The 14,949-nt window shown below is 32.7% G+C and overlaps 1 protein-coding gene across 5 annotated transcripts in view; it reads right to left on the reverse strand.

Annotated features, from left to right (window-relative positions):
- Positions 1-14,949, reverse strand: part of LOC138694493 (endoplasmic reticulum metallopeptidase 1-like) — a 145,811-nt gene that overhangs the window by 22,919 nt on the left and 107,943 nt on the right. For 3 of the 5 annotated variants that reach the window (XR_011330956.1, XM_069818261.1, XM_069818263.1), the window contains exon 15: positions 14,244-14,424. Coding sequence is in view for 4 of the 5 variants with exons in the window: in XM_069818261.1 (XP_069674362.1) it covers positions 14,260-14,424 (165 nt within the window). In the remaining variant the exon portion in view is untranslated. Of the gene's footprint in view, positions 1-5,360; positions 14,425-14,949 lie in introns of those variants that run through there. The other 2 variants (XM_069818262.1, XM_069818260.1) reach the window with 2 other exon arrangements.

A 14,949-nucleotide genomic window follows, 5' to 3' on the forward strand; every position in this document is an offset into this window, starting at 1 on the left:
TATTATTCGTTACATAAAACATTTAAACTTTGAAAAAATTGTGCTCTTTTAATCTATAATTGGGTAACAACTGACATTAAATAAATTACAGAAATTAAAATTATATTTTGTGAAAACAATCAGATCTCTGTTATATCACTCTTCATGAAAGGCCAATCTCACTTGACGTTATACTGTATGTGCAGGATGTCTACTTCGAATATTGCATTTCCATGACTGTGGATTAGACACTACTTTCCATACCTTCTTGGTTATATCTGAAATTAATAGTTATATATGTATTTTTTGTTGTTACTAGGCCTATTATAATTTCAATGTCACTTGCATTACTTAAATATATTTATATATTTTATTTGTTTATATTATATTATATTTTTCATTTAAACAAATAATTACACAATTAAAAATATTGGTTTAAGAAAGGTAGTCATCAAATTTATTATTGCCGAATAAAAAAAGGATATGTTAAGTAATGGGGATGAGTAAATGTTATGAACACGTGAACAAATGGCTAAGTGAAAAATGAAGGGATTGAACATAAAAATCATCTTACATAATGTTTGGCTGTCCTATATACTCAAAACATTCTATTGTTGGCAATAAAATTATGTGAAACAGCACGTCACCTAATTGAAGAAATTACATTCTTGGGGTTTCTTCTTAATCTTCATTATCAGATGAAGTAGGAGGAATCTAGTCATCAGGTAGTCATCACGGAACATATTGTCAGAACTTTGATATTCCACTTTCATTATGCTGATAGCTGTTTTTTATGGGGAAAAAAGTACAGTTATACTGATACTTGTTTTCAATTAATTATCAATAATCCGAAGACATTACTCATATATTTATCAATACGTCATGAAAATTACAAGTAAAATATGACATCATGCTTAGCTGTGCATAACACAAATTAAATTCCTGGATCTTTGCGAGAGAATAGTAGCAGCTTGCAGTTAGAACTTTGTGAAAATAAATATTTTCAAAAGTCGTCATCAGAACTCTGTCACATTGCTAGTTCGTTCATTTTTCAACAAATAACGAACGAATGAGTGGGGACGAAGAAAGAATGAATGATGTTTAAAATGGCAGGCAGGGTAAGCATCCCATGCCTCCATTGGTTCCTCGACAAGCAATTCGCTAACTTTAGATCGAGGTACCCAGCTATAAGCCGTTTGCCCTCTCATCTAACAGTAGTGTATTTCCCCTGTGAATGATTTTATGAACATGTACACGTTATCAGTTGAATTGTGAATGAAATGAATGAAGTGAAGTGAGCACCATGCCTCGCAGATGTTAATGAGAGGTGGAGAGTCCAGTGCTCTGGTCAGTTCTGTCCTAGTCACGTTTTTGTAGTGGCGCTAGGGAAACTCGTAACCTGTTACCAACAAAGTGGTGGGCTACTCGTTTCCGTAGAAGCCGACTGGCTGCCTGGTTGGCTGTGGCAAGTGTCGTGTGTCGTTTCGTAGGGTTTGTGTCAGTAGTGAGTAGGGAAATAGTGAATGTCACTATTTCGTCCTGTAGTCTGTTTAGTTGCCGGTCAATGTAGGATTCTATTTTCTGCATAGCAGAACGTAGAACCCCCTCGACCAGCTGTTCCGTGGTTGTTTTTTCTGTCTGTGGGTCGTCTGTAGTGGTTGTCTTGGTTGTCGTAGTCTTAGCTGCATCCGCATAAGACAATTCGGGTTTGGGGAGTGATGGTTTGAAGACGGACTGTGATGGTTTGGGTATAGGTTTCGGTATTGGTTTGTGGGTGTCTATGGGGACATGCGTGGGATCGGTGGAGGTAAATGGTGCTGAAATGTATTTATAAGTTAGACAGTATTATGAAGAATGATTACAAATGAAAAACACATTTTTGCCAATTTTGTTAATTAGAACCTTGTCAAACCAAGGCCACGAAATGGCAAAATGGACAAATATGAAGCATCCTACAGAATCAGTGATGGCAGAGCTCTCTAGTTCGAACAAGGATTTTAGGATCTTGTTAATAAAAATCGACAATATTTATTTGATATAAATGACATTTTGCTGTATTTACCTAAGCAAGATATAGGTTTTAGAGGGAATAATTGATGCTTATGTTTTCATTGTGTTTGTGTATGTATTTGTCTTTTTTATGTGTGTGGTCATTTGTATACTTAAAATAAGAATACATATTTATGAATTAGCTTATTTCATTATTCTATAGTGCCCTCTGACCCAAAGAAATCGTTTTATCTCTACCTATGCATATAGGTATCAAGTGTTTGACATTTAACAGTTAAATTCCTTTAGCCTTTATTTCAGTGAAAATTTATTTACTGACTACAGATTCGTTTGTCTAGCAAAGAAATGAGAAGTGTGAGAATTACTGGTATGTTGCTTTAGATAAGTATTTGTTGTAAATGTTTAATAAAAGCAGTGATTTATTATTCAATACAAGAAGCTACCTTCATCCATTATAACAAATATTTTGAAAATGCTCAGAATTGTATATTCAGTATTTATGCTTATGATAATCATCCCTTTACTCCCATCACCCTTGAAAAATAAAATTATGAATCTGACAGCGAGCAAAAAAGCTTCCTTGAGAGAAAGAAATAAAGCGATATATAACACAACATTGAGGGATAAATCATTCTTGCCTCCTACATTGTGATCATAACACTGAACTGCAGTAGAGACAATGAATCAAATTAATCACAAACAAGCCACTTAATCATAAGTCATATGACATACGCGATGTCATTTATTTAAACTTATATTTTGAATTCTATAAGATATAAGCTTTTATATGCGGACATAAATGCGGAAAAAATTATCTCATTACTGGCTACTTATTTTTGAAGTCCAGTAACTCTTACTTAAAAGCAAAAATATTTCATTGGGGATGAGGGGGAGAGCAGGGGGAATCAGAATTCGACATCGCTCTTGTAACTTACATATTGGCGTAATTCTTTAACAGATATGCAAAGTAATGTCTTGGATCTGTTTTGAAAATCTCACTGTATTTAGTTACAGCAATAAGAAAATAGATATTATTACATGTTAACATAATTCTTTAAGGGAAAGCAACATAATTATCTTAAAAACAAAATAAGATAGCACACTGACATAATTATTTTTTGATATGCTAAAAATGCTAAAACCTGAATTTCGACCCATTTATACTTAAAAAAATGATAAAATATTTAAAAATGTGTAACTCTTGCTATGAAGTAATTTTCAGACATTTTGTAGCTACATCATGGCACTGGTTAATAAAATGTATTCTATAATGCAGGGAACTGTTAATTATTTAAACCTAGAAGGTTGAAAGCTCTTCAACAAATTACTTCCAATATAACAATGATACAGTAATCCCCGTGTATTAATAACAGTATGATCAAATTCGTAATATCAGTGAGTAAGTGATATGGAAATTGTAGTGTATTAGAACTTATAAGAAATAAGGAAATTCTAATATCCATGTAACGAAGCAAAAATACCCCGAATGTGCAGAGGTACAGGGACAACATAATCACACCATTCCCAGAAGAACTATCTGACAATGAATACACACAGGCATCTTTTTTTAATAAGACAACGCATACAGCTGATTTCTCATTAGCATTAATTGTGGATTTTTTTTTAAGGAAATATGGCCAGAGCAATTCCCAGACCTTACCTTATGTGATTCCTATTTCAGGGGAAACTTAAAAAATAAAAAGTGTATCGGAATAATCAGCATATGTTGCAAGAACTGAAAGACAATATAAGAAAGGAAATTGCAGCAATTTCTATGACAAAGGTAAATTGTTATTGAAACTGTAATATTTGCATGAGCAATTTATGTGCTTGACTTAAGGGACTATGAATAACCAGTCATCATGCATGGCAGCACATCTATTTGAAGGTGCTGTAAAATGTGCAAACCAACAAAAATCAAACTAATGGAACATCAAAATCTGATAAGAGGGATAAGAATACAACAGACTGGATTAAAAAAAACAGTCAGTATTTCGTGAGAAAATACATAGAATCTTCTCAAGGATAGAATCTCACTATTGTAGGGCAGTTATACAAAAAGAATATGTAAGTTCTGAATTGAACATAACTTGTATGTATGAGATGTTCCGAGAAGAATGCTTTTGTAATAGTTGTGAATCTGAAAAACAGTCAATGTATCAATCAATATTTAACAATAAATACAATTTGGATTTCTTCGCCCAGATCGATTTGATCTTTGTGAAGAATTTACAATGGCTAAGGAAAACAGAGTCAGTGAAGTTCTGTCAAAGAAGTATAATATCCATTTAAATGAAAAATTCTTCATGAGACACGAGAGAAATACTGATAAGTGGTAAACTGATGATGTGTTTTGATCTTCAAAATGTGATTACGTGCAGAAGTGAGTTTTTTTTTAAATAAAACAAAGCTGAATGTGTACAATCTTACAATCTATCAAAGGAGCTTCCATGCTACTTGACATGAGTTTTTTTTTAAATAAAACAAAGCTGAATGTGTACAATCTTACAATCTATCAAAGGAGCTTCCATGCTACTTGACATGAAGCATTATGTGGTAGATCCGGAAAAGACATTGCTCGTGCTGTCATTAAAACTGTGAGAGAAGTATCTTTTATATACCAGTACCAGAAGTTACAGAATATATACTTTGGAGTGATAGTTGTGTACCTCAAAAGGAACTCCCTGCTTTCTTTTGCTGTGGCTTCCTTTCTCCAAGAAAAGTGTCAGATAAGAAAAATTACAATGAAGTCTTCAACTCCGGGGCATTCTTGCATTCAGGAGGTTGACAACATCCATTCAAACATATAGAAGTTTCTGAGAATATCATCTAATTTTCACGACTACCATACTCAGAGCAAAACCTTTCAATACAGTAAAGTACCGTACATGCAGAAGTCTCAGTTTCAATTTCTTGCAGATGATCTCTTCAGCATTTACTATGGGGATCAGACGTGGAATAAAGTCTGGTTGATCAACAGCAGACACTCCAGAATTAGCACTGATAAGCAGTGTAAGTGTATACAAACCCGAATACCAAAAGCAAAAGTTTCTCTTCCAGGAAAATAAATATCTAAGAAGACTGCAGACAGACAATCCATGATGAAATGGATGCCCACTATTGATGCAGAGATTTACAAAACAGTGAAAATTAAGACAATGGAATTTTCTGTTACAAAATATTCAAGGAGATGAAAAAAAAAAAAAAAGTTACAGAAACTAACAATTTCCATTCACTGTAATTTAATCATGACTTGCAGACTTTATGTATAAGATTTTTTTTTTCCACAGGCAACAGAATAATTCCACTATTCTTATTATCTCCCTTATAATATTAAATATAAAAACAAAATAAATTTAAATACTGATGCATACACTTATAAAGCAAATGATCATGTATGAGTCACTGCCAATTTGTAATTAATAACGATGGTAAAATAAGTAAAGTACAGTAATAGCAAAAACAATGGCAATATTTACAATAACCAGTAACTTACAAGTGTAACTTATAGAAACGCATCTTGCTGAATCAGCTCAGAAAATGAGAATGGAGACTAGAATTACTAGTGCATCATGTTAGTGAAACCGAGGCTTGGGACAAGCAGTACCATTTTTGCCATGTATGTACCAACATGAACAGAAATATTATTGTAAGCTTGCACTTCTATTTTTAAAATTGTACACAATTTGGAACATCAAAAACAATATTATATTATTTTTAATTAAACATTCTTTCAACATTATAATAACAGTAATAGTTTACTTTGGATAAATATAAAATTCACTGAACTTATGTTTACAAATAATACAGAACATTGTTCCAACTTGACCTCATTTCTATGCAGCACAAAAGTTGCGAAGGAGCTAGAAGTCCTTAGGCGGAATATTTTACATTCAGTTCACATAATGAAACAAAATATTCAGTATACTGATAGAAACAACGTACATCTCCAAATTCTCATTACTTACTTCATAAATTATTATACCAATAATAATCGAAACATAAATAAATGATAATCGAATAAATCTTTGATACCAAAGGTTCCTTGCAAAAAATAAAAAAAATACACCAATGGTTTTCAAACTACTTATCCTTTCTTTCTTTCTTTATATACTGCGAAAGTCACCATCTTCCAAATCCTTTTAACAAAAATTCCACATAAAAAGAAAACTAAGATACTCAAAGTTTCCTTTCTTGTTAGTGACCACAAATATACTGCAATAAGTAAGCTCAGTGCCTCCTGACATAGAGACATTCTGTTTGACATCACTAAGAAGAAAGTTTATATATGTCTTGGCAGCAATAACTTTATACAAAAGTTTGGGAGCCCATGCTCTAAATGTGATTCTATTTTTGAATATTAACTTGATAACATATAATCTAATGACATATGTAATAACTACAAATTAATTATACAATATAATTAAAGTTTATGACACTTTGTAAACATAAATTCTCTTTTTCTAAACTACAATTATTATTCTGGTCACTAGTAAGATATGAAGAACCCACAGAACTCAGGATGTGTTATAGAGGTTAGCAAAGCAGGAAACTAAAATTATACGTGGGCCAAGTAGGTACTGTTCTTATCCATATCTCATCAAGAAACTATTGTCTCCTAGCAAGAAGGCATGAATTACAACTCGAAAACCACAGTATTAGAGTAAAAGCCAATTTATTTATTAAAATATGTTTTGATACCACTTCTCCAGTACAAGTTAATTCAAGGCTAAAATTCACTTCGCTAAACCTTCACATTCGATAATTTTTTACTCTTATCAAAATCAAATTTCTATACGCTATTTCTGGAACAGTGAACTTTGTAATATCTTCGCCATAAGTAAAAATTTGTCTTCATTTGACACCAAGTGTCATCATCAGGTCAAAATTAACAACATATTCTTAAAAATGTACTTTACTTTCAAATAGATAAAATAAAGTTGCAGAATACAGTGAAACCCTTCAAGATGGAATTTACGATTTACATAAGAAAACAGCCATAAAATGTAGTTAACACTTTATTTCCGTCACCTGAATGACTGGAAAACCATACATAAGACTGGTCAAAAGTAGGAATTTGAATTTCACTTTTAGTTTACCTCTAAAAATAACTAAATACCCTAGACAACTCAACCTACTTGTGATATATGTACAGCGAATGTGAGATTCATACAGCTAGAGTGTAAATGTAGCAGGTTGCGGTACAGTATGGAGAATTCAGTGTAAAGGCATTGTGAGTGTTCAGTCATTGTAAGCTTCGAAAGTAAACAGCTTTGGCTTCTAACTGGTCCTGTCTAATTTCTTGTCAATATGGAAGAAACCTTTTCTTCTTGTGTCATGTGGTGTAGATGCAAAATGTTCAGTTTGTGGCAAAGAAATGCAGTGTGTTGAAAAGATATTTGTCTTCAACAATTAACTTTTTTTTTAATGTTTCAAATATCACATTATATTGTACATGTTTATTGTATTCAGGACCCTTGTGGTCATTCAAATTCTTTGAACTGATGTCTTTACTGAATAAATAAATACAACAGCACTATTTTTCGTAACATACAAGTGAATATGACAAACATCAAGGAGATGAGAAAACAATTAAAGGAGACTGCTGATCATCAAATTAGCACATTTTTGTCGCTTGAGCTTCAAAATTGCTCTATATATAGCAAAAATGCTAAGGCCATATTGATGGGGATTTTGCTAAAGCTGTTATTGTGATGGCTACAGAGGAAAAATGTCCAAATCTTCTAGAGATTTTGAAAGTATAAGCTTGTCTTCAAGGACAATAATGAGAGTTCAAAAATCCAGAAAATCATGATAATAAAGTTCATCTGGTATATTAATGTTTAATGGTCACACTTTCTTGAAACAGAAAAGAAATGATTATTTTAATTATGAGAGGTTAATGATTTTATTTTTATTTCTTCTTTTTACAAAGAAAATATTTCAGTATTGCTGTAAACAATATTATGTACTGTATATTTATATACAGCATTATTATAATTTAATCATACTTATTAGTTATCCGTTATACAACTTCAAACATTTTTTTTTTTTACAGTTCGAGTTACAATTTTAATCTCCTTGACAACATTTATGCAAGTTGTATTCTCAGTCATTACATTCGTGCATCTTTAGCTCCGTGCATGACCCTGTCAACCCCTCCTCAACTATCACCCCTACAATGCTCTTACTCGTTCACGCAGCATACAGTGAGAAGAAGTGCACGGTACTGTAACAAGACAGAGCATATTGCTGTCTTCCCCTGGTCTAGATGGTCAGTAATTAAAACAAATGAATTTTATAAAGGTGAAATAATCAGATTATATCATTACATATCAGTTGCCAATAATAGCTACAGAATAATGGTTATTGTGAAAGGTAGTACAAATGATGTCACGGGTTCGAATTTCGCTATTTACATTTTTTAGTTTTATATGTAGTTATGCACTAATTTATGAATCATCCTGTATCAGTACATGAAGCATACTTCTCGCATATACCAACTACATATTTATAAGAAATGTATTACAACTTTAAGAGAATTGTAATAAAAATGTATAAATAATAATAATGATAATAAGCATCATCTTTCAGGAATTTAGACCTTCAGTAGTCTGTTTCGGCCTCCAGTAGAAAGTCGTCTGCTAATGTTTTCCATGGTCTGCCTAATCTTCCTTTTCTTTTAGGATGGTACTGAAACATTATTTTTTGGACATGTATCTTTTTGAATATGGTGAACATGCTGTTTCCAATTGTTTCTGTAATTTTTAATCCTTTCTAACATTGATGTAGTTTCTAATTCTTATAAAATACCTTCATTTCTCTTGTAATCCCCAAAAATATATCTGCTGCAACCAAACTTTTTTCATCTTGTTTCCTAACTGTCCAAATTTCGCTTCTTATATTATAACTGGAATTGTACCGGTAAGTGTATTATATACTTTTAGTCTAGTCGATTTTTTAACCTGATTTTGTTTCAGAACTTGGAATACCTTATTCTTTTCATAAGTCGCAACCCAGATAACTGAAAGAGTTTTTGTTCTAACATGTTTTCTTCAATTACAATTTTGGACCGTAATGGTTCTTCTTGACCTTTGAAGGTTATAAATTTGAATTTTAGGCCTAGTACCTGCAATAGTCACTGTGGGTATGGTAATGAGAAGTCATAATATTTTGGATTAGTCCAGTCCATTTGAAGTAAAGAAAGAAAGACAAAAAAATATGTGTATGCAAACATTAAATTTACTATTATGAAGTTGATCCAAAATAAGTACTGACTTTACTTATTCAATTCATAGTTTGTTGTACAGTACTAGTAACGATAATATTAGGACATACAAGCAGTTAATTGTGCAGTAATGATAATTGACACTTCGTCATATTTTCCATATCTCGAATTTTCGGTAACTTGAAGTATTATGCAATTCTCAAAGCACTTTGAGAGATCGAAGTTCGACTGTATATACTGTCTCTTTGACATCTTTTTTGACATTGTTCAAAATTTTGAAAGCATTAGTTCTTACTCTATTTAAATCTTGTTTAAGCGATGTTATGTGTAAGTCTTAGAGTTGTCGTCTTTTCCTAGCCATAGCACTACATTTTTTTTTACATTCAATTCAGTCTTTTTCTATAGTTTTTATATTTAACCCATTTATTATAAGCAGATTTTGTATTAGTTTTTACTTTTTTTCAATTCATCATCTCATTTGTATAACCCTTTTTAAGTATCCTTTGCCTGTATTTATCTTAACTTCCACATGCAGCATGGTGTATTATTTTTAAATTTTCCCACACCTGTTCAACATCATTGCATATAGGAATGTTTTCCATTTCTGACATGATTCTTTTCTCATACTGTATAACCATTGTATGCAGCAATTTTAATTTTTGTACATTGAATTTGTTTCCATTTCTTTATTTTTTTATATTCTTACATGAATATCATTTTGTGGAAACCTAGTTTTTGCTTTGGTTAAATAATTATCGCAGCAATAATAATAATAATAATAATAATAATAATAATAATAATAATAATAATAATAATAATAATAATAATAATAATATTTTTGGAAAAAAGTGGCTGACATAACTATTTTGGAATTTCATCTCTATATGCCTTAATACACGTTTATTAAAAGTACAGTGTTTTCAGTTCACATCTTCTGTTTGTTAGTCTGTTCCGAATTCTTCATTAAACGTGGATGAGGGAGGAAGCAAATGAAATAACTAAGTGTTCACCTAGAGCAATGGTTCCGAACTTTTTACTCTTAAGATTTACAGATATTCCAAAAATCTAAAATCATAGGAAATTCCTTAATTTTCTTGCCTTTCCAGATAGATGAATATGGCTTTGGCTAAAGAAGACAACATCAAGGTCATTCTGCTGGTTGGCAGTCGAAGTCAGCGAGAAGTGATTGAGGAGTTCAACCATTTACATCCTGACAAGCAAGCAACCACTCCAGGTTGTGCTGAGTAAACTGGTGAAAAGTTACAAAAGATAGAAACGTGCACAAAACCTCAAAGTGGCCAGCCAAGATGAAGAGACCAACACTGCAGTTTTAGCGTCTTATATTACAAGCCCTAAAAAGTTGATATGCCATATGTCTCTACGAACAAGAGTCTTCAAGAGTAGCATTCACCACATTCTGAAGTTGCATACATGACATCACTTCAAACTGCAGTTACGGCAGAAGCAAAAAGAGGATGACCCTGAATTCCGTCAATAAGCAATGGATATGTTGGGCAGATGAGACATTCCCATCTCAAGTAATGTTTTCTAACAAAGTCAATTTTTATGTGTCAGGCGAAATTAATCATCATAACACCGAAAATCTACACTGGCTTGAGCCAAGCGGGAAGCAAGATATGAACTAGTTGATGATCTGGTGTGAAATATGGAAGAATCAGATTGTTGGTCCATTCTTTTTCAGACATTGTCACTGATGGCAGTAACCTAAACATGTTGGATTCTGAAGCACTGGCCAGCCTGCTGAACTAAGAAGCTAAGTATCCATTCTGGTTCCAACAGGTTCATTATGCTACTGTTGTGTGAGAATACTCTGATCACCAGTTTCCAAGAATAGGTTACCAAGGAAGCATTGAGTAGCCCATGCGAAACCTAGACCTGATACCATTTGACTTTTATCTTCGGAGGCATTTAAAAGCCATGGTTTATGCCGAAAGAATGCTCGATTTGTAGCACTTGGCATATAAAATCAGGTATACTTGTCAGCATCAACCAAGTGTTAATGGAATGGCAGTATCATCTGGATCTGTGAGCTATGAATAACAGGGGTCATTTCGAATAAATTCTATAAAACTTTCTAGGATTCTGGATTTTTGAGACACTGTATTTTGACATTCTAGAAATCCTCAAGAGGCAATGTTTCTTGCAAAACCTTATGTTTATTCAAGATTACAACTATACAACAATGCAACACAATGAGCTTGAAGAAAAATCTTTGGCTCGTCTATCTGTTAGTGAAATTCTTTGTAATTCACTGTACTATAAAATTGCCAATGAATTAGTAGTGTAAGTACATTTTTCCATGCGAACAACAGGTACGAAAATATCAAAGCAACTGAAGCATTTTTTTAATTAGAGCTTCTGAAATCTGAGTGAAATTATGTTAAGTGAATATGAAATTCCATTGAACACATTCACTAAATGGCAGTGACACTGGATTGCCAGCACATTCAGAGAGAAAAAAGAAAAAGCTTCCTTTGTAATTCACAGAGAAGTCACTTTACTCAATATTTACAAAAGTCTTTTAAACCAGAGTTTCACTGTATATTGCACACACTATCACAGCTTTAGCATTCACTAAGTATGACTGTATATGTTGAAGCTTTTAGTATTTTACTGTTAATAAAACCATATTCACAACTTAAATATAAAACAAATAATTCAAGATAGATTTGAGAAAATATAATTTTAATAAAAAATTTTCACATTTTTAATCCAGCAGTTTGCTGTAAAAATATAAATATGAACAGACAACAAATCCATGTGGCAGTGCACACACAAAACAATGAACAAATAATGTGAACATACCATTGTTTGCAGAACATGACTATTTGTGACCAACAATAAACGAGTTTAAAGAATACAATTCAAAACTGGACTTCACACAGCTGGTTTCACATTATGATATAACTGAACTTATTTAGTCAATGAAAATAATTTTTGATATGAAGCAACGTCTTTCACATGCTTTAATTAAAAATTAAATAAGTTGAAATTAACAATGCAAAGATGTAGGAAGTCAACATGAGCTATGCATACTTCATATCTTGCATTCTTATCTCACAATTCAATTCTTAAGCTCATCTTGGCTGCGCCATGGGTTGAACTTTATAATACGGAAAACATTTTAAATGGGATTAATGAGAATGAAGAACAGAGAAACATGAAACATGAATAGAATTATGCAAGAATATGCAATAAAAATTATGGGCTTACAATACTGTCTTATTTTACAAGCGATATTTGTAATAGTATTGATAATATCAAAGAAAAACTTGATTTCATACTCCCCACAACCTATTTTTCTATGGTAAAGATAAACTCCATATAATTTATTCTGTATATATATAAAAAAAAAAACAAAAACAAAAGTGGGTTTGGTTCTAAACTTCTTAGCATTTCTCATAAGACTAGTAAGGTATGTAACTCCTTTAATTCGAATTATATACACGTTTCTAATTTTATTCTTGGAATGTTTTCCAAGTAAATAATAGTTCTACAACTAATTCCTGCAATGTAACTACGTAAAGATTTATGAAATTATGTTATAGAGTTTCATGTTAATAGTTTATCTTAATGGATATGTACACCTAAGCAGTTACTGAAATTAAGATGGAAAAATTCAAATACTGTTCTCTCGAAGAGGTACGAGATACGAGATGTCCGTGAAGTCGTTCCTAGATAAAACACAATTTAACCCTTTATGCTACAGCTGACTACCAATATGCATTCTAATGATTTTAAAGATGAGGCATGTACTTCACAAAGTTCAGATTGAGCATTGAAACATTATTAACTATTACGAAGAACTAGGAAAGCACTGTTTTGATCTCTAAGACATTTTAAAACTGAGCTACAATCTAACAGCACAAGAGAACCTCTACAAACCATGATATGTATCGTTCCTCACATCTCACACTCCACTTCCAGGAAGGAATCATTTACGAAGGCAGATGACTGTGGCCAACTGGTGCAAGTGAAGCAACATTAAGCACAATTCCTAATACATAAATATGCAAGAATAAATTATAATACATTCAACTTGTAACAGAATGAGTATGGTTTACAGCAAGAACATCATCACAGTAAGAGAGAAGCAAGTGCCATTAATTTCTAATGTTAAACGTACATAAAAATCAGTGTTCTAATGGGTAATCATAGCTTTAGGTGTCTTGCTCTAGAACGGTACCTTGGACTCATCTCTTCTTAGTTACACAAGCAACAGGTCTTGCTTCTAACATGGCATTTTCTGTCACAAATGTTACAGGAGTTCCACTCTTAATCACTGACTTTGTACATGATATGAAACAAAATCTTTCGATTCTTTATAGTTTCAAAATTCCAAAGCATCTTTTGTGACCAGAAATAAAAATGCAAAATAATGTATGCACGTAGACCTGTGTGTGTGTGTGTGTGTGTGTGTGTGTGTGTGTGTTTGTTTCACATGAAATATGTAAGAAAGCTGTTGAGCACAGTCCTTCATTTCGTACAAATTGAATCTTTATGCTAAATTATGGGAACTCAGTACCAACATACATGCTGTCAACCTGCTTTTTATTCGGATTGAAAAGAAACTGAGAGAGAGAGAGAGAGAGAGAGAGAGAGAGAGACACAGAAGAGTAGAGAAAAATTGGGGAGGCCATGACCCAAAATGCCAGAGATAGGTAGATAGTACTAACATAAAGATTCAATAATTTTGTACCTTCCTTCTATAAACTACATTTTCATATATTACAAGTACTCGTTATAACGAGAATTTTCTGTGACATGCTAACTCTCGCTATGATGAGGTTCAACTGTATTACTTTAAGGGTTAAAAAAAATTAAAAATTGTTTTAATTAAGTATGGCTACAGTCGATTGTGAAGCTATAAAATTCACAAGTTAACATGTCTCATATCCAGCATAATCGATGTCTTGTATTGCAGCATTAATGTCTCTATGTCTAAAAAAGTTAGCAGAAAAATTCTATTACTGTAGATTATTTAAAAAATTCAATATCAGTCTACCTCTGTAAGATGTTGGTCAAAATTTCCAAGATGCATAAGTAGCAGTCCAGGCAGTGACGTCAGTCCATGGTGGAAATTGAGCCAGGAACCGACGGAATCGCTGAGAAGTTTGAGCAGGTCCATGCATGAAATGGCTTGTCACTGCCACATCTACACTTGTTCGATTTGCAAGCCGAGGTCCCTAAAAACAAGAATAGTTTCCTCTTTTAAAGAAGAATAAGAAGCAGCAGCAACAACAGGCAGCAGGAGCAGCAGTAGTAACTTTTTTAACGACACTCAACTGCAGTTTCTTCTGCACTCAAATTCAAGTGAGCAAAAAATGGCAAACAAATTTTGCCTGGAATTATTTATAAGGGAAAGGATTATTTACATGCCATAAATCTATTTCCCTCCTAAAAAGCTATGCTAAAGATCTTACCACCCTTTAAAATCCATCGCCCTCCACTGGATTTCAAACCACGAATCTCGGATTCAATACCTTCTTCCAATATCATCCCATCACCATATATTCATTATAAGGCTCTCTCTCTTTTCCCACACATGCACGCACCCCCCCCCCCCCGAAAAAAAAAACACGCACGCACACACCCACACACACACGCATGACAATTTTATATAAATATGTGAGAACTGCTTATAATAGGTCTAAATTCAAAATCTGCTACTTCACGAATAGGCTCGACTCTTTCCACATAGGCCAGTAGAG

Source organism: Periplaneta americana, chromosome 2, assembly GCF_040183065.1.
Source record: "Periplaneta americana isolate PAMFEO1 chromosome 2, P.americana_PAMFEO1_priV1, whole genome shotgun sequence".
In the NCBI taxonomy this organism is placed as follows: domain Eukaryota; kingdom Metazoa; phylum Arthropoda; class Insecta; order Blattodea; family Blattidae; genus Periplaneta; species Periplaneta americana.